At 40.6% G+C, this 24,039-nt stretch overlaps 1 protein-coding gene across 1 annotated transcript; it reads left to right on the top strand.

Moving 5' to 3' along the window:
- Positions 1–1,532: 1,532 nt before the first annotated feature.
- LOC105919214 (alpha-1A adrenergic receptor) lies at positions 1,533–23,608 on the top strand. The gene is made up of 2 exons (XM_012854526.3): positions 1,533–2,910; positions 22,494–23,608. The coding sequence occupies exons 1-2, from the start codon at positions 1,947–1,949 to the stop codon at positions 23,060–23,062; spliced, it is 1,533 nt and encodes a 510-aa protein (XP_012709980.1). The 5' UTR covers positions 1,533–1,946; the 3' UTR covers positions 23,063–23,608.
- The last annotated feature ends 431 nt before the right edge of the window (positions 23,609–24,039 follow it).

The raw sequence follows: 24,039 nt of genomic DNA on the forward strand, positions 1-24,039 counted from the left end.
TGAACTAACATTTATTTACAGTGCCTTACTTAAGCATCCATGACAAATCACATATGGTCCCTTTACAACTACAAACTTCAATGTAGCTTGATGTTTGTTTTGTTTTGTTTTTCTTTCGTGAGAAGCTAAGACAAAGTAGTGCAATAAAGTAAGTATTGTTTGAAAAAATAAATGCATGAAAAGTGTCCTTTCATATTTGTCCCATTTTCTTTGATACTCCAAAATAAAATCCAGAGCAATCAAATTACTTCAGATATAACTTAATCAATAAATGCAATTTTATATAAGTATAAATAGCTGTTCCATGAATGTTTGTTAGAGATAATTAGTGAACAAGCAACATCATGATGACCAAAGAGCACAGCAGACTGGCCAGGGAGAAGTTTGTGTGGAGAAGTTTGAAGCAGAGTTAGGTTATAAACTCCCAAGCTTTGAACATCTAACAGAGCATTGTTCAATACATAACGTCAAGAGGAAAAGAGCATAGCATAACTGCAAACATACCATTATTCAGAGAGGCAACCAAAAAGATCATGTTAACTCTGGAGGAGCTGCGGAGGCCCACAGCTCAGGGAGAGTCTGTGAACATTACAGTCTTTAGTCGTGCTTTCCACCAATGTGAGGCATTTAAGGAGGAGTTGTGAGAAGAAACTATTGTTGAAATAAACCAGTCCTATTTAAAGTGTACCACACCTTGTCTAAGACACAGCAAACATATGGAAGAATGTCCTCCAGTTGGAAGGGGAAACAAAATGTAACTGGCCAACATACAAAACATGTTAGAAAAGTAACACCGCACATCCCCACAGTGAAGCATGGTGGTGGCAGCATCATGCTGCAGGAGATGCTTTTCCTCAACAGGACAGGGAGGCTGCTTGGAGTTGATCAGAAGACTGATGGAGCTAAATACAGGGTAATACTGGAAGACATCTTCCTATAGCTAAAAAAAGACTTTAGACTGTGACTGTGCTACAATGGAAAAGTAGATGAAAGTATACTTATGTGTCAGGAGCAGCCAAACTCACTCATGAGGGCATGACCCAAAATGTTTGCCCTGGTGTGCTGGTGTGAAACCGGTATCAACATTTTTGCCAGGCACTGAACATCTTTTTTTTCATTCTTTTTTTTATCACTTCCTTGTGTTATATGTGGCTTTGATTAATTTGTTGTTTTGTATTTGTTTTTCTGGAAAACTATAAAAACAAAATAGGTTAGTGTGGAAAGAGCAGCTCCATTCCTTTATTCCTATTAGGGGAGTTTAGCTTGCGCTCGAATTTTCTTTTTCTTTTTTTTTCTTTTTTTGTTTTCCGTGTTCAGCGAAGGCAACAAAAGCTCTCTAAACCAAGGCGACCATTTAAAAAAGTGTGTATGTGAGGAGTGGTGGTGGTGGTGGTGGTGATGGTTAGGGGCGCTTTTGTATAATTTGGCAACCTCCTCTGCTGAGGAAAAGGGTGTTTCTGCACATGTCACCAGCGGTATAAAAGCGGTTTGGTTGGTAAAGTTTTGTTGTAAAATCACGAGGCTAGAGGGACAAATAACACATTACCCTAAAAACAGTGCACAAATCTGCGCCGCAACCCACAAATGTGTTTAATTGATGTGTATGGTGAAATTGGGAAGAGTCACGTCTCCTTGTGCGGTGCGTCATGCGCACTTCGTCCTTTCGTTTTGGGTACGTTTGGTCAGTTTGTGGCAGCGCTGTGTGTGGGAGAGAGGAGGCAGGAGATAGCTGCTACCACCCTCATTTCTCCACTGAGCCCTCATGAGTGTGGAGGGAGAGGGACTGCATGGGAACCGCTTGGCTGCGCAATGGACTGATGTGGACTCATGGATCGGCACTTCTTATGAGAATCATGCGGACGTAGCGGAGTTTGGGCACTTGTGCGCAGTTGGACTCTTTAGTTATAGTGCTAGAAAGCTTGCTATGGAGCACGCCGTGAGTCAAAATGAATTTGAGCATTGACGATGTAACAAAGTTTTGGAAAAATGGTTCCTCGGACCTCGAATGGGAGTCTGTGCAGGTCAACTCCACCAACAGCTCCGGTAGGAACCACACCGGACCAGGCGAGCTGGACCTCACGCGCGCTGCCCTGCTCGGCGTGGTGCTGGGGGCTTTCATCGTGTTTGCCATCGTGGGCAACATCCTCGTCATTTTGTCTGTGGTGTGCAACAGGCACCTGCGGACCCCCACCAACTACTTCATCCTCAACCTGGCCATGGCCGACCTGCTGCTGGGTACCACGGTGCTGCCGGTTTCGGCCACCCTGGAGATCTTGGACTACTGGGTTTTCGGCCGGATCTTCTGCGACATCTGGGCCGCGCTGGACGTCTTGTGCTGCACGGCGTCCATCATGAGCCTGTGCGTAATATCCATCGACCGCTACATCGGAGTGAGCCACCCGCTGCAGTACCCGGGCATAGTGACGGAGAAGCGGGCTCTGCTGGCCATGCTCGGGGTCTGGGTGCTGTCGGTGGTCATCTCCATCGGACCTCTTTTCGGCTGGAAGCAGCCGCCGGCGCCGGACGACACGGTGTGCCTCATCACAGAGGAGCCGTTTTACGCGCTCTTCTCCTCACTCGGCTCCTTCTACATCCCGCTCGCCGTCATCCTGGCCATGTACTGCCGCGTCTACATCGTGGCCAAGAGGACCACCAAGAACCTGGAGGCGGGCGTGATGCGGGAGAGGATGAACACCAGCGAGCTGACCCTCAGGATCCACAAGGGCTCTCAGGTGCATGAGGACCCCGGCGCACCGGGCACCGGCAAAGGCCGTGCGCACCAGGCCAGGAGTTCCCTCACGGTGAAGCTTCTGAAGTTTTCCCGGGAGAAAAAGGCAGCTAAAACTTTGGGAGTTGTGGTGGGAATGTTCGTCCTGTGCTGGCTGCCTTTCTTCCTGGCCTTACCTATAGGTAGGTTCAGCGGGTCACTTCTGACAAAGATCTCTATTATACTCTGTTGAGATGACAGGTATTTTAGAGTAATTTGCAAAAATGCACCCACAGTCCCTAACCATTGAACATACTATAATTTGAAAACGTTGTAATAATCGGTTAGTTAAGGAGATTTGCAGAACATTAAGTCAAAATGTAAAAGAACAGGGCAGGTCAGAGGTTTGTGAAAACTGCTTAAGGCCATTTTGGTGTCCTGTGAGGCCCCCCACAAAACTTGATTTCCCACAGCACAGGTTAACAAATGCCCTAACAGACAAGGTATACACATGCAGGTGCATCTCAATAAATCAGAATATAATCAAAAATGTATTTCAGTAACTGAATTCAAGTAGTGAAATGCTAAGATTTTACATATGTTCATTACAAAATGTCATGAATTTCAATCATTTCTGTTATTTTTGGATGGTTCTGGCTAGCAGCTAATGAAAAACCAAAATACATTTCTCAGAAATTTTGAGTATAACATTTGATAGAACAATTGATAATGTTTTTTTTAATACAGCCCTAGACAATCACTTATTAAGAGTGTTTATTTGACAGTCGGTGTAAACTGGCTGTTCACAAAGTGGCAAGTATATTATTGGAAGGTTAAGTGGAAGGAAAACATATTTACAAGCATGAAACACTGCACTAGAGCCCAAATAAGTATTTCATGCAGATACTGTAGTGTACAAGGATATGCATCAAGGTAAGCCAATATTTCTGTATACTTTTTTATTTTTATATTATTAGTTTTACATAATAGTCTAATTAATGGTCAAATATTTTAGGGATTATCCCTTAATCCAAATGCTTTTTGATCAACAGGTTCAAATACTGAAAAATCTGATTTTCTTTCCTGCACATTCAATGCTTCAGAACTTGGAAATCCCGTCCAAAAAGAGAAAAAAGACATCAATACATAAATCAGCAGCATGTACTTTAATGCATTTTGTCCTCAGTAGCGTAAAAATCAGATAAAGATTGGAGGACGTGGAATTAAAACTATCTAATAAATGTACATAACATTGTAATTCCTTTAACTTCTTTGGCTTCAACAACTACGCCTTCTAGCATGGAACTTTTTTCTTATCGGTTTTGTGTATAAAAAGAAAATGTCAGCTGACATTTCAGACCTCAATGAAAACTGGAAATCTGTATAAGCGGGAGAAAAGGCCTTATTAGTGCATCTTTAGTCGTCCATAGTTATATTGTAGGAGGAGCTGCAGAGCGAGGGGGGGGGAGCGTTATAGGGGCTTATTATTTTTTTTACAAACTATTGGATGCAATATATAAGCCCAAGGACTTTCTCATTACTCCTCTTATTAGGGGACCTTAATATGTAATGAGACACTGAGGAATTTGGGGAGGAATTCTCTCTGAACTTATCCAAACAATTACTGTTATCGTTATCATATTCCCTCTCTGTCAATTAAAACGTCCGTGGCCCCACTCCGATCCGCTCAGTTTCCTTCAATCCTGCCGAGAATCCTTGATGTGACAGAAGCTGGCGGCGGGTTGGTTTCAGAAACTGCAGAGGAAATTTAACAGCACATGCGAGTGAAAAAGAAACACGTCTTTATGTGGCGACTGAGCCCCAGCACAAAGAAAGGCTCATTGAACTCTCATCATGATGGTTATTTTTGGGTGAGACTTTGACCCTTTGGGGGTAAAATTTCCAGTGTGTCGCAAAAGCGATCATACACCTTGATCTTTTACACATTTCCTCACGTCACGATTATAGGCTTCAATGCATTTCATGTAAAGAACCAACACAAAGTATAGCGCACGACTGTGGAGCAGCTAGAGAAGGATATATGATTTTATCTTATTTACTTTTCTTGCCTTAAAAATATCGTGTGACATTTATTTGCATTCAGCTCTTTTTAATCTAATACCCCAAATAAAATCCAGCAGAACCAATTGTCTTAACAAGTTACCTAGCAGAAACCAAAAATACTTCCCTAAATAGTCCATCTGTGTGTATTTTAAACTGAGGATAAATACAAGCAGGACATTATTCAGAGAAGTAGCCAAGAGGCCCATGTTAACTCTGGAGGACCTGCGGAGATTATTCACGCACGCCACACATCTGGCTTTTATGGAATACTGGAAGGAAAAGCGCAACAAAAGTCACCGTTAAAAGAAAGCCATAAGAAGTCTCATTTAAAGATCGCCACAAGTCATGTATGGGACACGGAGAGTGTGTGGAAAAAAAACAGTCCTCTGTTTAGATGAGACCAAAACCTTTTGGAGAATACTTGCACAAAAAAAAAAAAAATGTGTGTGTGTGGAGGAAGGGAGCATACGGTGAAACACGGCGGTGGCAGCATTATGTTGCTGGGACGGATGTAGACTCTTTTTACGAAGTAGATTACTTCTGCAGGTGGCTTCTGAGAGTGGATTTTATTCAGGGGTGTCAGAGTAAAAGAGGACTGATTAAAAATTTTGATCTGGAAGAAAAACTTGCATCATTATCTGCCCACTTCATACATTTTCATTACTTTATGTTAGCGTAGCATAAAAAGTACCAAAGACATGTAGAGATTTGTGGTTGTAATGTGAAAGAAATCTCTTCACTTTTTCAACGCGCTCGCGCTACTGATCTCTGTGGATCGGCCTGTGTGTGTCTGTCTGCTTTAGTCAAATGAGTGTGTGTGTGTGTGTCTGCTTTGGTGTGTGTGTGTGTGCCGCAGGCTGCGAGCTGCGGATCCTCAAAGATGCAAATATTATAGCTGGAAGGTCTTCTCTGTGAGACACTGAAGGTAAAGATTTAGGAGCCTTAAAAGTGTAGATTTCCTGGGAGAGAGGTCAGCCAGAAGGGCCTATTTATGTAACACCATGGGACAAACTGCCAAGGAGCCCCTCTCCTCTCCCGATGCCGCGGTCTTCTCCATGTGTAGCATACTGATACGCTGAGACAAAGCACTATGCCTCTTTACTTTATGCACATTTAAAGTGGACAAACAAGTTCACATCTTTCCCTGATGGGAAGGTCTTTAAAATGCATCTCCTATAGAAGCTCTGTGCCATAGCAGGACTCTGAATCTTTCTTTAGATGTTTTTTTTTTCTTTTTTTCCCAAAAAAGGAGCTCCTTTCAGTCATTGTTTTTCTCCTTAACTGTGCACTTCTGGTCTCTGGTGAGAGTTTGGTCTGAATTAAAATTCTCCAAGTCCGATAGGATCGCAGGCAGCACTCCTCTCCTGTTGCTCCCTGAGAGTTTGTTAGCTTCCACCCACATTGTGGGATTTCCGTCTCCACACGTGTTATTAACCCAGCTCTCTGCGACTCCATGCTGCCACCGGTCTGCGATGTGCGTCGGTGGGGGCTCCAGGCAGCAATGTATGTGTGTGTGTGTGTGTGGGGGGGGGGGGGGGTGGTTCGTGCATGACATGCATTGGTTTAATCTGTACTTGTCTACAGGTTTGTAGTTTTGTTTTGTTTTTTTGAGTAATTTCTACCTTGGAGTTGGACATGGGTCCCCTTTGTCCATTGCTGCAGATTTTCAGGCTGCAGAGATGAATGTGAGGCTGCATGCTTCCAGACAGAGCTACAGTGACCTCAGGTCTGTGAGGTCTTAACCTCTCAGTGCAGCTTGACAAAATATGTGTGCCCCCCCCCCCCCCCCCCAACCACTGATCTACCCTGCCTGGGTCAGATTTTGTAAATAATATTTTTGCTTTTGTTGTTGATTGTACAGCAATGACAAGAATTGTGTCATTTGGTCCCAGTTTTAAACTCTTGTGCTGCCTTCTATCGCTTCCAATTTGAAAGAAATGATGTCAGAATTGTAATTAAATAGATCTAAGTTTCCTTAAAGTTAGTGGTTTTCCAAGCCTCCAAGCATTGATCAAAAGCAGGCCAAAAAGTTTCAATCGCAGTCTCTGTTCGGACTTGGATTTAAAGTTGTGTTACGTCACATTCCTGTGTCATTGCATGGTTGAGGTAATACATCCAAAATCTAATCATACAACAGTCACAAAGGAAAGTTATATGGGGGTAAAACTAAATCTGCTTGTTTTAAACCTGAGCCACTTAACCGTAACTAGTTTAAGATTTTCTTTGCTGTGTATGTAGTCCACACAAGTTTTTCTCCTCTGTTTGGTTTGGCACGTGCAGATTCTGCTACAGAGCCTTTAAACATCCAGATAAGGTTTTTTTTTTTTTTTGTGTAGGCTACTTTGATATCAGATCACAAGCAGTGGCAAGTTATTTGAGGAATACGACATAAACACAACAAATTTAATCAGAAAATCCCTGCAAATAAACAATCTAACTTGTAACACAGAGCTTGCTTTTATCATGGAGTTTCAGATGCAGGAGCTACAGGAAAATACTTCTGCAGGTCTGATGCCGCTTCATACACAAACTTTGTTAACCAACAAGCAAGAAGAGCTTTCCTAGGCTGCTCACCGCTATTAATAGGTGTTTGTTCTATAAAATACAGAAACGCATGATTATTTTTATTTTAGTTCAACCTTCCAGACTCCACAGGAGACAGCTGGACTATAGAAATCTCATATTAAACTTCATGTTGAAATGTGATTATTTTCTATTCTCAATTTTTTTATTTATTCTTTTGGTCCGGGTAACAATATTTATATATTTAAGACATGTGGTTTACATTTCTTAGCAAATAATGTGAGCGTTATATATCTACTTGGCTACAGTTGCCAGTCTTCAGTATTTCCATCCATGTCTACAAATGTTTATGTACAACGCCTGGCAGTAGTACTCAACCCCTTTAAACTTTCTCACATTTTGTTGATATTAAAATATCAAACTTGTATATTTTTTTGCTGTTTAAAGACGATCAAATTGGTAGAAAATCTATAAGAACTTTTCAGCAAATAAAAATCAAAATAATGTAGCATGTATTTGTATTTGGCTCCCCTAAGTTAATAACTGTGAGAATCACCTTCAGCTGCAGTTTCAGCTGAGAGGGATTTTTGGATGTCTGTAACAGCTTTGCACATCTAGAGACTGATATATTTTCTGATTCATTTTTGTAAAATAGCTCAAGCTCAGCCAGACTGGAGTCAGAGAAAATTTGAAAATTAAGTGTTTTCTGGCCACATGTTTAGGGTTGTTGTCCTGCTGGAAGGTGAACCTCAGACCCAGTCAGGTCTTCTGCTGCCTCTAAAGGGTTTCCTCCAGCATGGCCCTGTATTTAGCTCAATCCATCTCCATTAACTTTGACCGGCCTTCATGTCTCTGCTCAAAGTGAATCCTCTCCTCAGCATGATGCTGCCACCACCATGTTAGGATGTAAAGACCAGCTTATTTTCTTTCTTCTCTTTGATAAAGGACGGATTGGTGAAGAGCACAGCTTATTGTAGTCCTGCTAACAGACTGGCCCACCTGAGCCGCGCCTCTCTGCAGACTCACCTTGGACCTCTGAGCTGCTTCTCGGGTTAATCCTCTTCTTATCAAGTTTGTGCGTATAGATGAACTTCCATGTCTTTTAGGTTTACAGTCTCGGCACCTCTTTCCATTTTTAGATTTTAGATTGAACAGAGTGCCACGAGATGGTCACAGCTTTGTATATTGCTTTATAACCTAACTCTGTTTTAAATTTCCTGACATATGCGCCAGATTCTCTAGTATTCATGAAGCTGATTCTTCACTAATGTTCTCTAAAGTCCCTCAGAGACATTCACAGATAAACTGGATTTATACTGAGATTAAATGACAATGGGCTCTAACCTTATGATATAAACCATTAGAGACTTTATCGAATTGTATTTTCCAAACTTTTCTAAGTTACTCTTAATTAGGATGAAAGTTTTAAAAATAAAAACTGACGCAGCATTCAAGCCTGGCAGTGAAAGAAACATCATCCACCTCCTGCTGCCCATGAGACTTTATCCTTTTTCATGCTTTTTATTTTTCAACCAGCATTTGAGCAGATTTTCTTTTTCTTTTCTTTTTTTTTTTCAACCACCAGCTCGGTTTGCCAGTTTTTGCCAGACAGTTCATATTTTCCTGACTTTGCTGTATTCATTTTTTTTACCTCCTGGTACGTGGCCATATCAATTCTGACATTCAGCCAACAAGTGTTTCTCAAAGGAGCAAAAAATAGTTTTTTTTATCAAGCTATCACAAGCGTGAGTTAGGTGGCCTTGTGAGCATTCAAACACAGATTTGCATCTCAGCTTCTATTGTTTGTTATCTCATTATTATTTCTAAATACAGTTCCATTCAATTCTAGTTTAAAGTAATAAATAGAAAAGAATTACCCAGAAGAGTGTTTTTTTTTATCACAGATTTGCTTAATTTAAGCCCCTGTTTTTAAATAAAATCAGCTCAGGTCTAGTCTTATATTAAACAGCTGTTTGTTTGTTTTTTAAGTACATGCATCTTTCCACTGTTTCTTTGCCATTTAATTCCCTTTAAGTGGCAAAGATACATGGTGGCGTTGTGAATAAATTGCCAGATAACACTAATACACAAATTACATAAATGTACGACATTGCATAAAATAATTTAATGCTTTAAAGTAAAGATATAATACATCTATTAATAATCAAGCACTGAACATTTTAAGCAACCAGTCAGGGTAAAGAGGGGATAGATGATTATTCCTGATTAATCCCAGAGTTCATGATGGCTGGGTCTAGTTTGCTCTCTACTGCCTGTTTATGCCTATGGTAAACAAAACATCCCTATATTCACAAGGAAAACTTTCATTCAAACTCCACTCCAGTCAGAAATGATAGCAGCTACTCATTGGGTCCGCTCAAAAGATCATTTTACCAGATGTCCAAAGTGTTTGAATATATTATGAATACAAGATGAACTAAGAAAAGGGTTGTAAGAAACCTTCTTATGACACTTAATATGATCACCTCACAGCTCTGCTGCTTAGAGCAACATTGAGTCTAAAAACTGCAATTAGCTGCTGAATTAGCGAGGCCATAATATTCCTAGTGTCGTCTGCTGCTGAATCCATATATTAATAATAATAATAATAATAATAATAATAATAATAATAATAATAATAATAATAATAATAAAAAGGCTGTTTAGGCTGTTTAATAACATTAAATGTTATAGACCTAAGGTGTAGCTATATAAGGCTTAAATTACATCTGTGGTGGTCAGCGTTATTCTTTCAGTAACGGCGTAATCTAACCAATTATTTTTCTCGTTTGGGAACAACGTTACCTTTCTTACATTGTAACAACTCAATTAAAGCGACTTTCTCTACTGCCGGGGAGGTTTTTTTTTTGTTTGTTTGTTTGTTATTTTTTCTTGGGCAGGGGGAAAGTGGATCCTGCGGAAGCTGGGGAGAAGGAATGAGACAGAGGTAAATGTGGTGGCGATTGCCTGAGGGCGGGTGCACACCATGCACAGCACAGAGAGACAGGCCAGCAGAGCAAGAGACACACAGCAATGCAGGAGAGGCTCACAAAACAGCGTTGGGTTTAGGCACTAGTTTTAGGTAAGCTCAAGTCGAAGGCAAAAAAGTGAAGGACGGATAAGTAAGTGAATGAAGAGTTAGTATTTAGTATGGAGTGTTGCTTTAACTTTTAATAATTGGCCTGAAGTAGGCTAAAGCATTTGTTGTTGTTGTTGTTTGTTTTAAGGTTTGTTTATAACTGGATGCCTTAGTTTGGTGCTTTACTTCTTTGGTGGAATGCTTTTATTGTTTACTGTCATAATCACAAAAATAGTTGAAGTGCATTCTACCTGGCTGTTGTCAGGAATGGTGCGAACCTTATTTAATTTAATACAAAGTGTATTTTATTTTGTTATATTGCTTAAAAGACATTTTTGAAATTGCTATACCCATATTATAGCCAGCTGTACACTGTTAACATGCAATAATAATGAAGTTCCAAATCATGTAGTTTGTTTTATTGTTATTTTGTTATAAACATAAACAAAACAACAACAACAATAATAACAATAATAATAATAATAATAATAACATCTTCATTAATATATTGCAATTGATAGTATTTTGAGTCTTGACTCAGTTATCCCACTACACACTAAAATTGTATCAATTAGTGTACAATATTTTCAGATATTTGGACGATTTAAATAATTATCTAGCTTTTTATATTTGATCATTGAACTCAGTATTATTTAAAATCCCAATAACAGGAAAGTCATACAAATTCATTGACATTTTAGATCGTCAAAAAGCAACTGCATAGTTACTTTGCCTAGTAACTAGTCATTGAGAGTGCAGTAAATGAATTAGTAACTTGCCCGACACTGGTGGTGGTCTGGTGCAATATAGAAAATAAAATTAAGTTGACCCTTAATTTTTACCCTCATCCCTTTTCTGTGGGTTTGAGTAATTCTATCAGCTGCCAGAGAAAGTATCAGTGCACCTTTCTCCATCTTTATGAAGCATGGAGTAACAGCAATGCCCTTTCTCCCACCTGTCGCTGTGTACTGCCCATCAGCTGGCTGAAAGCCTGCTACTTATTTCTCTCACCAGAAATACAAATTTGTCTGTAGCTGCCAGAAACTTATACAGCCATGGTGTGTCGAAGCACCACCCGTCACTCAGTGTGAGGTCTTTTATAAGCAGAAGTAAGAATAATTGTCACTTTGAATTTTTTTAAAATGGGAGCAATTAGATGATGTTATACATGTGTTTTATTTTTTGTGTACTTTAATTACTGATACTATGTTTGATAAGTATTATTAGACATACTCATAAAGACCCATCCCAAGTTATAATAAGAGTTTCATTAAAGCAAAACATCCTCGCGACATGCATGCTCAGTATGAGGGATTGCTGCAAAGCCAGCAACACGATGCAGGTGATTTCATCCAGGAGGAGTAAATACTGCAAGTCAATGACTTGATGAAATCTACTGGGTTCCTTAGAAAACTTTTTAATCAATCTGCCTGTAGGATTTGATTGAATTGACTTTGTAAAGTGTGTTTTCCACACATTATTAATAAAGATTACAGTTCTAAATGTGGTGCATCTCAAATAAATATCATTACTATTAACCGCTTGAACCAGTATTTCAGTTCTATATAGAGGTGAAGGAAGACAAAGCAGTTCAATAATAGTATATTTTACTAAACAAATATTTTGCACAGCTTTTTGGGGGTGGGAGGTCCTCAGCTGTGCGTATTAGGTGTGAAATACATGTTTCAAAGACAATGCGATGCATTCATTAGTATTTAGTTCTGTGCTTGATCAGAAAACCCTTAAGGTTAAAAATATAACCACCTAAAAGTGTGGTTCCTAAAATATTCAGTAACATTCGACAGCAAATAGACGTTGTAGCACCTACATACAAGTGGAACCTCTCACATTTTGCCATGTTAACAATAATGAACTTTAATGTAATTGTTTGGGACTTTCAACACTAAGCGCTGCATTATTGCAAAGTAGAGGGAACATAATACAAGCTTTTACAAAGATTTTGCAAAGAAAATTTGAAAAGGGGGCATAAATGTGAAATTATCCCTTTTTCTCTAAAATAGCCATTGGAGCCAAGGACCACACCAAACATGTACGGGATACAGGAGTAGAGAAGTCTAAAGCAGGGCTAGGGTATAAAACAATATCCCAAGCTTTGAGCATATTTCAGCGCACTGCTCAATCATCAGCTGTCTGATGATTGAAAAAGTAAGGATAACTCTACAAGACAAGGTCGTCTACCTGCACTAACCTGCTGAGCATGGAACAGATTCATCAGAACAGGAGCTGAGAATCCAATATTATTCTAGGAGAGCTGCAGAGATCCACCCCACAAATCTGGCGTTTACAGCAGAGTGGCAATAAGAGGGCCTGTCGGAAATCCCATTAGCACCTTGTTGCAATGCAAGCAGGCGACACGGCGAAGATTGCCTTTAGGTCAGAGGAGACCGACGTTGAACATTTTGGCAGTGGTGTGAAATATGTGCCACACAGCAAAAAGTGCAACTCACCTCTGAGCACAACATCCAGACAGTGAAACGTGGAGGCGGCAGCATCATGCTGTGGGAAGGATTTCCTTCAGCAGGGGCTGGTTGGCTGATGGGAAGTGAAACCCTTGAATAAAACCTGCTAGAGGCTGAGGAAGACTTGAGACTGAGGTGGGGGCTCACCTTCCCCATTAGGACATCCAAACTGACTGAGCTTGAGACAATTTCCACCTCGATGTGTTCAGAGCTTGTAGAGACACAAACCCTAAAGAACAGCTGCTCTTGCTGCAGAAAAAGTCGACTGTAAAAACTATTGTCTCTGATTTAGCATTTTTGAAGTTAGGGTTAGGGTTAGGATTTTTATTTGTAAAACATTTGGACAAGAATTATAAACTGTTTTTGTGATAGCCTATTACCTTAATAAATGACAGAATGCACTGAAGTGTGTGTCTGTAACGAGACAAAAAAAGGAAATAGGTTGTGTATTTCCATTTAACACGCATGTTGACATTTTTATCAGCTTTGACATGTATAGCAACGTTTCATCGTCGTGAAAACTTAATGATCATGTAAATTCTGTCGTAAAGTGTTAAGACACGGCTGCTTAGGGGAATGGATGCGTGCATTCGTGTTCTCTCGTCTTTGTTGCAACCCACCTCCGGTGAATAGTGGCCGACATATGCACAGGTTATATTGGCAGCAAGACTTACAGGCGTGTTGTTACTATGACCGGGAGCTCTATAGCGTTATAATGACCGTTTTACTGCTTATCTGCTTCCAATAATACACCCCGTTAAACTCTACCCTCATTGATTTAATGGCATTCATAAAGAGTTTTACAGATTATGACACATTTGCAGAGCAGAGACCAGTCAGTGGGGACATTTGTCATGCATCTTGATGAGTTTTTTTTTGTTTGTTTTTTGTTTTTTGTCCTCTTTCACATCCTCACAGCTCAGACAAAGAGGAATCATCAGTGGGCTGCGTGTGTTATTTCATAGCACATATTTGCATGCAGCTCTGTAACACCCAGAGCGGGCACCGGCATTCTGTGAAGGCGCCGTAAACTGAGCGGCACAAACAACAAATGTAGTAGAAAACCGGCGCCTTTTCTCCTCTTTTTTTGGTTTCGTTTCTTTCTTTATGTAAATGTGAAATCAATGTTTTGTGAGCGCATGTATTTCACACACATTTCCTACATTTTAGGAAAATGTATTTTATAAAGGCCTGACTGGGGACTGGGGTTGCAAATTAGCCTATAGGCTAGAAACCTTTCATGCAACACATTTACACATTTTGTTATGGCTCTGCCTATTACAATTATGAATGTAATAATGTGCGCTGCAAATAAACTAATTAAAAAAAATAAAAAAAACACACATACACACATCCTTGTTTTAAATGCTTACTGAGGACCATGCCTTGACTTCCATTCATGTTCAACCATTTCTATTGCCTAACCCCAATTGACACCTAAGTCCTAAACCTAAAAATGAGAAAAAAAGAGATCCTCACTTTACCAGTGAAATGGGCAAATAATGTTCTCACTCAGCTGCAAATACAAGTATACACACACACACACACACACACACACACACACACACACACACATTGATATAAAACTGACGGTCCTCTGTGCACCAGGGGTAAGTGATGGCACTTTTTTAGACAAGAGAAAATAATGAGAGTGCAACATGTCAAAGCGATGCAGGAGAGCTGTGGCAGAGCAAAGCAGGAGGGTCCGCGGGGCCGCAGGAAGGTGAAGGCAAAAGGTCTCTTGGTTGTCGGTGTGATTTCCTAAAAATATCTCGACACCGCGGCTTGACTGAAAGCTCTGTGTGGGGGCCATAGAGCTTTCAATCCGAGCCACATTAATCATGTTTATAGGTGTTATGAAACAGGATGCGTGCGTTTTGGAGGGAGAAGTTTTGTGCGTGTTTGCATGGACGTGTGTGTGTTTAAGTGTGTGTTTGAGTGTGTGCTCCACATGGCAGAGAACAGGCATCGCTCCTTCCAATTAGTGAGAATAACAGGATGCGTAGTTTTGTTAAGATGTTCCTGTGTTTCGGAGCGAGATGTGTGCGTGCCTGTCCTCAGGAAGGAGGTGTGAGCGGTCCTCTTAGCAGAAGAGCCCGAGACCACCACCCACATCAAGCCTCCCGCGGTTATCTACTGTGTATTTATACCATTGTCTAGCAGCACCAGCCCCTCGCATCCTCTCATACTATAGGCTCTGAACATAAACACTCCAGAAAGGACAAAAATGGAGCGAGCTCGCGAGGAACTTAAACAAACAAATATGTCCCCCTATGTGGCTACGGGCCGCTCAGTCGTGATCCAGAGTTTCCTACCTTTTATCCCCATGCTTGTGTAAAGGAGAGCCACGAACGAGATGGCCTTGGCCCACCTTTTTATTCTCTCTGGCCTCGGGATGTTTATTGGCTCCTCCCGGGAGGAAGGCTGAACCACACGTCTGTGTTTGCCTCGGCCCGCATGAAAGGCCTTTAAATGGAGGGAGGATCCAGAGAGCATTGTTTTGCCTCCATCTAACGCCTCGGTTCCTCAGATTTGAGCGAATATAGTTTGCTCTGTGGTACGAGCTTTAATTTAAGCTTGAGTTGTAAAGACAAAATATGACGTGCTGCTGCTAATGAAATTAAATGTTTACATTTGTGTTGAAAACCAGGAAAACATTTGTTGCTTTAGATAACACTTGAAGACATCTCAGATCAAGAGGGTTGGTAAGCAGACATAGGAAAGTACAAAAAATACTTTTATTTCCAGATTTTAATCACTTTCTACCACTAAATGATCCATCCTTCCATCCATGCATCCTTCCTTCGTTTCTTCCTTCCTTCCTACCATCCTTCCTTCATTCATTCGTTCATTTCTTCCTTCCTTCCTACCATCCTTCCTTCATTCGTTCGTTCGTTCGTTCGTTCCTTCTTTCCTTCCTTCCTTCCCACCCTGCTTCCCTCCCTCCTTTTCTTCCTTCCTTGCTTCCTTTCTTCCAGCCTCCCTTCCTATCTTTCTTCGTCCTTACCTACCTTCTATCTTTCTTCTTCCTTAACTACCTTCCTTCCTTCCTTCCTTCCTTCCTCACTCCCTCACTTCCTTCCTCCCTTCCTTCCACGCTCCCTCTCTTCTTTCCTTCCTTCTTCCTTCCTTCCTTCCTTCTTCTCTCCTTCTTTCCTTTCCTTCCTTCTTCCTTCCCACCCTGCTTCCCTCCCTCCTTTTCTTCCTTTTCTTCCTTCCTTCATTCCTCTCTTCCTGCCTCCCTTCCTTCCTCCCTTCCTTCCTTGTTCCCTCCCTACCTCTCTCTTCTTACCTGATGGTGAAAAAAAAATTATTTTACTAAATGTATGAACTTCAGGTTTTCCACTTTTTTGGCATCGTTAATTGTTTATAACACTATAAAATGGACTAACTGGAAAAATGTTCTGGATAGTTTATTTCTTTATATAATTTGTAGTTTGTATTTTCAAAAGCAAATGAAGAAATTTCCGGGTTATCTCCACTTACGAATCAAACCAAATAAAACCCTACTGCATTTTTCACTAAACTCAAAACATGGCGCATCAAAGGACGTGTTGTTAGTTGACGTATTTACAGATTGAAAAGGGAGAGATTTTAGTTTTAATATCAAACAATGGTCTTCCAGTGTCTGTTGTGGAAAAAGGAAACCCCTCAGGATGATGCTGCCATCTCCTGTTTAATAGAAGGGGTAATACTCATGTGCTGATGCTTGATGTCATTGTTTATGAAAAAAGTTAAGCTGATTTGAACTTCATAATGTTCAATTAATTTGTTTCTCATAGTATCAAGGGCATACCAAACTACAATCGGAGCCTGTTGTAATCATAGACATCCCCTTCCTGAATGTTCCCGAATCTCTCCTAACAATGACTGTTTCTGGATGTTTTTATATGACTGTCATGTTGTAAGTTAACATCCTGATAGTCAGACCCTTTTGGTTCCCTGATTACAGTTTTGGCTCGGAGGCCAGATTTAGGAAGACAGTTCCAGCTGTGTTCCAGAAATGTTTTATCCCACCCCAAAAATCTGCACCTTCACGCAATCCTGTCTGGCAGAACAAATCCCTCTTGATCTCATTGCCTTGTTGATGCAGAGCTGGTGTTTAGTTTGAAATGCATCATCAACCGTGACAACTCGCGTAAACATGCGCCTGCCTTCTAAATTATGGCTAACGAATTTGATCAGGCACAGATATACAAAGTACCAAATGCTTTTTGTGTCATAACAAAAATAGTCATGAGTGACTTCTTGGTCAGAGTTGAGAGATACAGTTCACTGTGTCTTAGCCTTTGTTTTGAATACATTAACAAAAAAGGATTTTACAGTGAGTCTCTGTGTTAAAGCTTTCAATCAGACCACCTCGATGTAAGATGCTCTTATCCAGACATGGGCAAGTATGAAAAATACACAGGACAGCCATGAATTAATCTACCACAGTTTCGCTGCGTTTGCACTGACATATTAAACAAGAAAAATTCAATATTAATTTTTTTACTTGTTTAAACAAAAACGAAACAGTTCTTCCTACTACTGCTAAAATAATTTAAGATTTTAAGCCTCCATCATCTATCCTCTTTTATCCTTGCATCCGTGCTAGAACTGTGCAGCCCTAAGAGAGACACATATTAACCAAAGATTTATGTTTCTACACTGCAGGGGGAAGTCTAGGAGGTCTAATTGTTATATTTATATTATTTTATGCAACATTTTGACTTTGATACTTTAATTTAAGCAAAATAGAATAGAATGTCTGTCACATTTATTTGATATTTATATAAATTCCATATATAATGATATAAAAGATATTAGTGTCATGAGCCTTGGGTGTTTGTGTTTTGATTTTGTTATTTTTGTGCATTTTCCAGTTCTTTCATCCTTTAGTGCTTGTCTTTACCTTGTGATCTAGTTAGTGGGGTCTGTTAATTTGTCTTGTGTTATTGTTTGGTGTTAGATTTCTCTCTGTTTCAGTTGTGGCCCTGTCATTATTCTCCCTTTCCCTCTGCTCCCCTGCCTTCGTTGCTCTCACCTGTCAGCCTTCTCCTGACCTCCTGCCGGTTCTCTCATCTCTATATAAGCCACCTGGTCGTTTTCTCTAGTCGTCGGAGTCTTCGTTATGTCGCCTCCCATCTTATCTTCCGTTGTGAGCTGTTATTTTTGTTCTTTAAAAGTTCCTGCCTCTGAAATTATGACAATTAGGGGCCTTTTCTGCAAAAATATTATTTATACATTTTCATGTGTGCAAATAAAAGAAATCGGATTGGTCCTCTGGATGGCTTCTTCTCTAAGACACCTCTTCAGTCTGAAGCGTTGTAGTTAAACTCAGCCTTATTTAAGCTGGGCCTTTGCACAGTGGATCAACGAGTATTAAACCAAAACGTTTCAGCAAACAAGAACCCAACCAGAGGTCCTATCCAGTTTCTACCTGGATTACTGAGATGCATCAGGACATTTTTTATCTGTGCTTTTATAAAGTAACACAGGGAGTCTGGCATACTGATGCGAGCTCCCTTGACTGAGTGTAGTTCCAGGTTTAACCGATGTAGGGTAATTCGCTATGCAGTTGTTTGGATCATTTGGCTACCTCGTGTGGCTCGTTAGCATCGTTAAAGTCAAATCTGGGTTAATTCCCTGCCCAGCAGAGTAAACGGGAGGTTAAATGGTTGTGACCAACACACCAATCTGGCCAGACGGCTCTCTTGAATCAGACAGGAAATGCTCTGAAGAACCAGTGAGAAAAGTTTCCTTTAACACCCGAGCCTTCATGTGATGAAAGCAGTCGTCGTCTTCAGAATCTGTCGGGATCTGCGGTCAAAGCTGAAACGGATAAAGACAGGCTCCTTCAGCAGAGGCATGCCCAGTATCCCAGTCATCCTCATCGCTCACATTCACCCAGTCACATTTAGGCGGCTTTCCAGAAGGCGGGGAAAATCATGTGAAAATACCAGCTGCTTAGAAAAGACTCCGACGCTGGCAGCTAGGGAGGCCAAGACAGCTCTCTGTGGTTTTCATCTCAGCCTTTCAGACCCTGACACAGAATTTACTCTTTGTTTCGTTTGTGTCGTTGTCATCCAGAGAAACAGGAACCAGGTGTGTGCCGACCTTTCACCCTCCCCGTTAACCATTTAGCGGTGTAATGTGTGACACGCGGTCCTGTAAAGGAATCATCCAGACCGTCTGTCTGACAGTCTAACCGAGATGCCGATCCACCCGTCTGTCATACATTACCAGAACTAATTTCACACTTGAAATCCTGAGATTACGATGCATCTTCAGCCTCTCCGGGAGCATGATAATAATGTAAGAACGTGGGTCGCTTTAATTTAAGAACTCTTCACATCTGCCTGCATGCGAGCACATAATGTCTCTCTTTGTTTCACACTAATCCCGCTCTCGCTGTGCGTATTAATGGGCTTTTTTTTTTTCCTCCGCAGGCTTCCCTCTTCTCCCCTACGCACTTTTATCTGATGTTCTTGTCTTTTAAAGCTCAGCCACATCTGGGCAAGAAGCATCATCAACTGTAGATTGATGCAAGTGTAAAAGTCATTAATTTTTTTTTTTTATACATTATAAACCTGCTTTAATATTTTATGCTTGAAGTGTTCTCCACTTTCCGGGTTGTCTTCCTGAGCTTTACACACAACGGTGACTTGTAGGAGTCTGCATGTGGAAGGCTGAAGTGTGTTACTGCACTTTAGGCTTCATAACCTCTCAAAAAAAAAAAAAAAAAAAAAAAGCTCCATTTCATTTAATGATCGAGTCTCAAAGGAATACAACTCTCCCAGAGAATTAAGGAGGAATGCCCTGATCTTTGGAGTCTTTTAATATTTTTTACAAGCTTTTTCTTTAAATAAGCACGTTATCTGTTTATGAAGGTCTTGGTGAATGCAACATTTTTATTTAGGTGCGATGAGTGGGACTGGTGATTTTTTTTTTTATCTTCTTTTGAGTCACACTGTGCAAAACGTTTTAATCAATGCTGCCACCTACTGGGTAAATAACAGCCAATCTTAAAATAATTTCAGCATGAAACCTAGAGTTACAGGCAGTCCAGTTTTCTACGTATCCTATCTATAAAGTTATATCTCATCAATGGTTTCTGTTGAACTACGGTCAGATTTATTTATTCATTCTTCCCTCACCTTTTAAACAATTCTTTGTTTTCACCTAGTGAGGGATGAATACCCTGTATTTGCACCAATAACGCAAAATTTTATTATCATAGACTCACTTTAGGATCATAAAAAATGATCTGATATTATTGGCTATAAACAAGGTGAAATGCATATTACATGGACGCGTCTTAGGTTCTGCTTATTGTGATGATCATGGTTTACAGCTATAACAAAAACCCTAAATTCAGTTTCTCAAAATAAATCAACTATATATTAAAGGAGAAATTTCAGTTTACAGAAATGTATTTAAATCTACTGTACAATATATGCATGAAATACTTGGTCAAGGCCGATTTTGGAGGCTGAGGTGTGAGGGAAAGCCTTAAGGTTGCTTTAATTAATACCCGCCTTCAGCTTGTCCGCATGGCTGGGTCTGGTGTCTCTCGTCTTCCTCTTCCTCCTCCATAGATTCTCTGTGGGGTTCAGGTCAGGCCGGTTTGCTGGCCAATCGGTCACAGTAGCACCGTAGTCATTAGAGCAGCTTTTGGTTATCTTTGGCAGTGTGGGCAGGTGCCGAGTCCTGCTGGAAAATGAAATCCACATCCCCATAAAGCTTTGCAGCAGAAGGAAGCATGTGGTGCTCTGGTAGAAAGCTGCTCAGACTTGATAAAGGATCGTTTACCAACTCTAGCAGATGACGTGGAACCCCAAATTGTTACTTCCTGTAGAAACTGAACCACCTTGGATTCAGTGCCTCTTCATGCTTCCTCCAGACCCTGGCACCTTGATTTCTCAATGAAAAACAAATTGTTTGATTCACCTGAAAATAGGACATCAGACCACTGATCAACGGATGTCTCTGCTTAACACAAAGAATGTGACAATTGTAGCAAATGTCCTACATATGCTTTTGATTCATAGCTTGAAACCTCCTAAAACACAGGAATGGGTTTTGTTTCACAATCCTCTCAAGGCGGTCATTCCGGCTGCTCGTGCAACCTTTTCGGCCATAGGTTTTCCTTCCACTTAACTTTCCTATAGTATGTTTGGATGCAGGTCTCTGTGTTACTGTTTAGTACTCCTTCTGTGACAACAATGTATTGAAAAAAATCTATGTAATATGAACATTTTTGGAGAAATAGAATTTTAGATTTTCATTAGCTGCGAGCCATTATCATCAAATTATATCAAATACTATATCCAAATCACTTGAAATAAACACACTGCAAATATTCACTGGGTCTACAGGATTTATTAAAATATAGTTTCCCTTTTTGAATGGATTTACCAACATAAATCAACTTTTCAGTGATTTCTCAATTTACTGAGACGCACCTGTTGTTACATGTGAGAAAACCTTTGATGTTTGCCAGTTCGGTGTTTCTTTGAATTGCTTTTTTTTTTTTTTTTTTTTTTACTAAAAGGATTCAATTAAAATCAGATTTTATATAGCATCAGTTTATCTCAAGAAACTTGTATAGCCAAAAAGACCAAATTCATATCCAGCTGTTTATATAACATCAGTTGTCTGCAGCAATCCCTCATCGTGAGCAAGCCTGTGTCAAACGTTGGAATAGAATATTTTTTTTTTATAAAAAAAAAAAAAAGGAATATAAACACCCCGTTTTAATAGGAAGCATTATTATAAAGAATGAGCAATTACCTACTGTGGCTGGCTGGCTGGAGGTTAAGGGGGCAGGAGGTTGACACAGAAACACGGAGACAGGCGCACCTTATATGGACAGAGAAAACAGAGACAGGACTAAAAGTCTCTGGCAGCAATATCTGAATACAAAAACATAAATGAGCCACGTTTTGTTTTGCCTGCTAAAGGTATGCCTGTGCAGAGAGAACTGGGAAACATGCTCCGCCCGCCTCACCTAATAAGATCTAAGAGGTGTCCGGCTTAGTTTGGCTGGAGAATTAAGATGAGAGGGATGTGAAAAACAGCAACACTGGCTCGTTGCCTCGCAACATGTCACAAAAAAAAAAAAAACCTCAGCGATTTTTAAAATTACAGGTTGTCATTAGGTGTAAACGAGAATCAGCGTGTGGAGTCAGAGAGGTTTAGAATAAATGTTCCTTATGATTATACTTTGGTAAATTACAAACAAAATCACATAAAAAATTCAATAAAATAACTGAAGCATTTGGTTTATTATGATTTGTAAATAAGTGATAATCTTTTTTTAAATAAATATAATCATACTGTAATGTTTGTATATGGTTTAACAACCTAAAGCCGGTTTATCTGCACTGATAAGCAGAGCTTTCAGCGCCAAACCTGATTTTATTGCTAGCTAATATTGCTGTACAGAAGCATGGGAAATCAAGTTGACCTGACTGACATGAGACCAATAAAATGGCCTTTTTATGTTGACTAACCAAAACACTGAGTCATCATATATTTTGAGGTTCTTATTGGAGAAAATAAATGGCCTGTAGGGAAAAAGATGTTCTGCGCTCTCAGGGCAGATAAGTGCCTGCTGTTTTCCACTTATCCGACTCCTTTTATCTGTTGTCCTCAGGCTCTTTCAACGTGCACCTGAGGCCACCTGAGACCCTCTTCAAAGTCATCTTCTGGCTCGGCTACTTCAACAGCTGCCTGAATCCCATCATCTACCCCTGCTACAGCCGCGAGTTCAAGCTGGCCTTCATCCGGATCCTGAGGTGCCACTGCCACCACCAGAAACGGCCCAGCTGGAGAGCCTACAACTACCGCTCCTCCACCTTCCGCTCCTCCGGAAACTCACGGAAAAGCTCCGCGGATCACACCTGCGGCTGGCTGAACGGGAGCCAGCGCACCCTGCCGTCCTCCGCCAGCCCCAGCCCCAGCTACCTGAACAAGGGCCTCCCTCCGTGCCCAGAAGGGGAAACTTTGTACATTTGGGGAGCCACTGCTTCGGCCCCCTCCACACCCAACCTGCTGCCCGGCAGCCCCTCCGACTGCCAGCAAGGATGCCTGAGAGAGGGGAAGTCGGCTGAGGGGAAACCAGCTGAGGGGACCTGCGGCGGAGTGTTTTCTTTCTCCTTTGGGAACATTAAGGACAAACGAGGGCTCAACAGGGACATCATCACGCCCGATGACAAGGTGTGACTGCAGGCGGCTTCTGATTCGTGGCGTGTAGGGAGCGCAGGTTTCACAGGTTCCACTGTACACAAACGTGTGTGACGATTCATCAGTCACTGGCATGTCTTCAGTGATCCGTGTGAGGTGCAGATCTGTTCATTTACTCTTCGTTTCTGTGTTTGCAACTCATAAAAGGTTCCTCTCAGTGAACAGTGACGACTAAAAGACAATCAAACTTACCCGTTTGCTGCCCCCTATGGATCAGAAAGAGACCTGCATGTTTTTTAGCTGTACTTTGGAGGAACCTGAAGAAGAAACTAAAGTCACTCCACTTAGCTTAGACCCTTTTGTGTAAAATGACTGAATGTGATTTAACAAAATGGCCGGCCTCTTGTAAAACAAAGCGTGCCTGGGGGGGCTGGGGTGACCTCGCTGTTGCAGTTGTCTGATATCCTTGTGGCATTTTGTGAGAATAAAGTATTATCTGTATTTTTCTGCTGTGCGCACAATCTTCAGATATATTGTGTGTGTTTGTAGAGATGTGATGGAAAAATAAAATATAAAACTCCAATACTGCTTTGCAACAGTTTATTAATTTATAAAACATCAGACCTTTAACTACATTAATTTATAATGTACTGACTCCTGTGGTAATGCACTGATTCACCTTTTCCTGTTTGCATTCAAACAGAAGAATTCACTTTCTTATTTTTTAGCATTTATGATGCCCTCACATAAAAATTGACTGGTCCTAGGCTGATCTATGACCCCCAATGTGTCAGATAATGTCTCTTGTTAGTTTCCTGTATTGTAGAAATGAATATTCATAAGAACAAGCAAATCTCAACTATGTAATTTAAATGCATATCCTATTCTGCATAAAACGGTATTACACCCTGTTTGCTATTATTGTGGCTCTAATTCTTATTTAAATGAAGTATGAAACCAGTGGAAACATCCATCTAATAAATATTTATTGGAGTTACAATACAATCACGTCTTAG

The sequence above is a fragment of the Fundulus heteroclitus genome, chromosome 23 (genome assembly GCF_011125445.2).
Source record: "Fundulus heteroclitus isolate FHET01 chromosome 23, MU-UCD_Fhet_4.1, whole genome shotgun sequence".
Classification (NCBI taxonomy): Eukaryota; Metazoa; Chordata; class Actinopteri; order Cyprinodontiformes; family Fundulidae; genus Fundulus; species Fundulus heteroclitus.

Excerpts from the sequence above, each read along its gene's own strand:
- LOC105919214 (XM_012854526.3), top strand. The coding sequence starts at position 1,947 with ATGAATTTGAGCATTGACGATGTAACAAAGTTTTGGAAAAATGGTTCC. Across the intron at positions 2,911-22,493 it reads CTTCCTGGCCTTACCTATAG|GCTCTTTCAACGTGCACCTG; the intron begins GTAGGTTCAGCG and ends TGTTGTCCTCAG.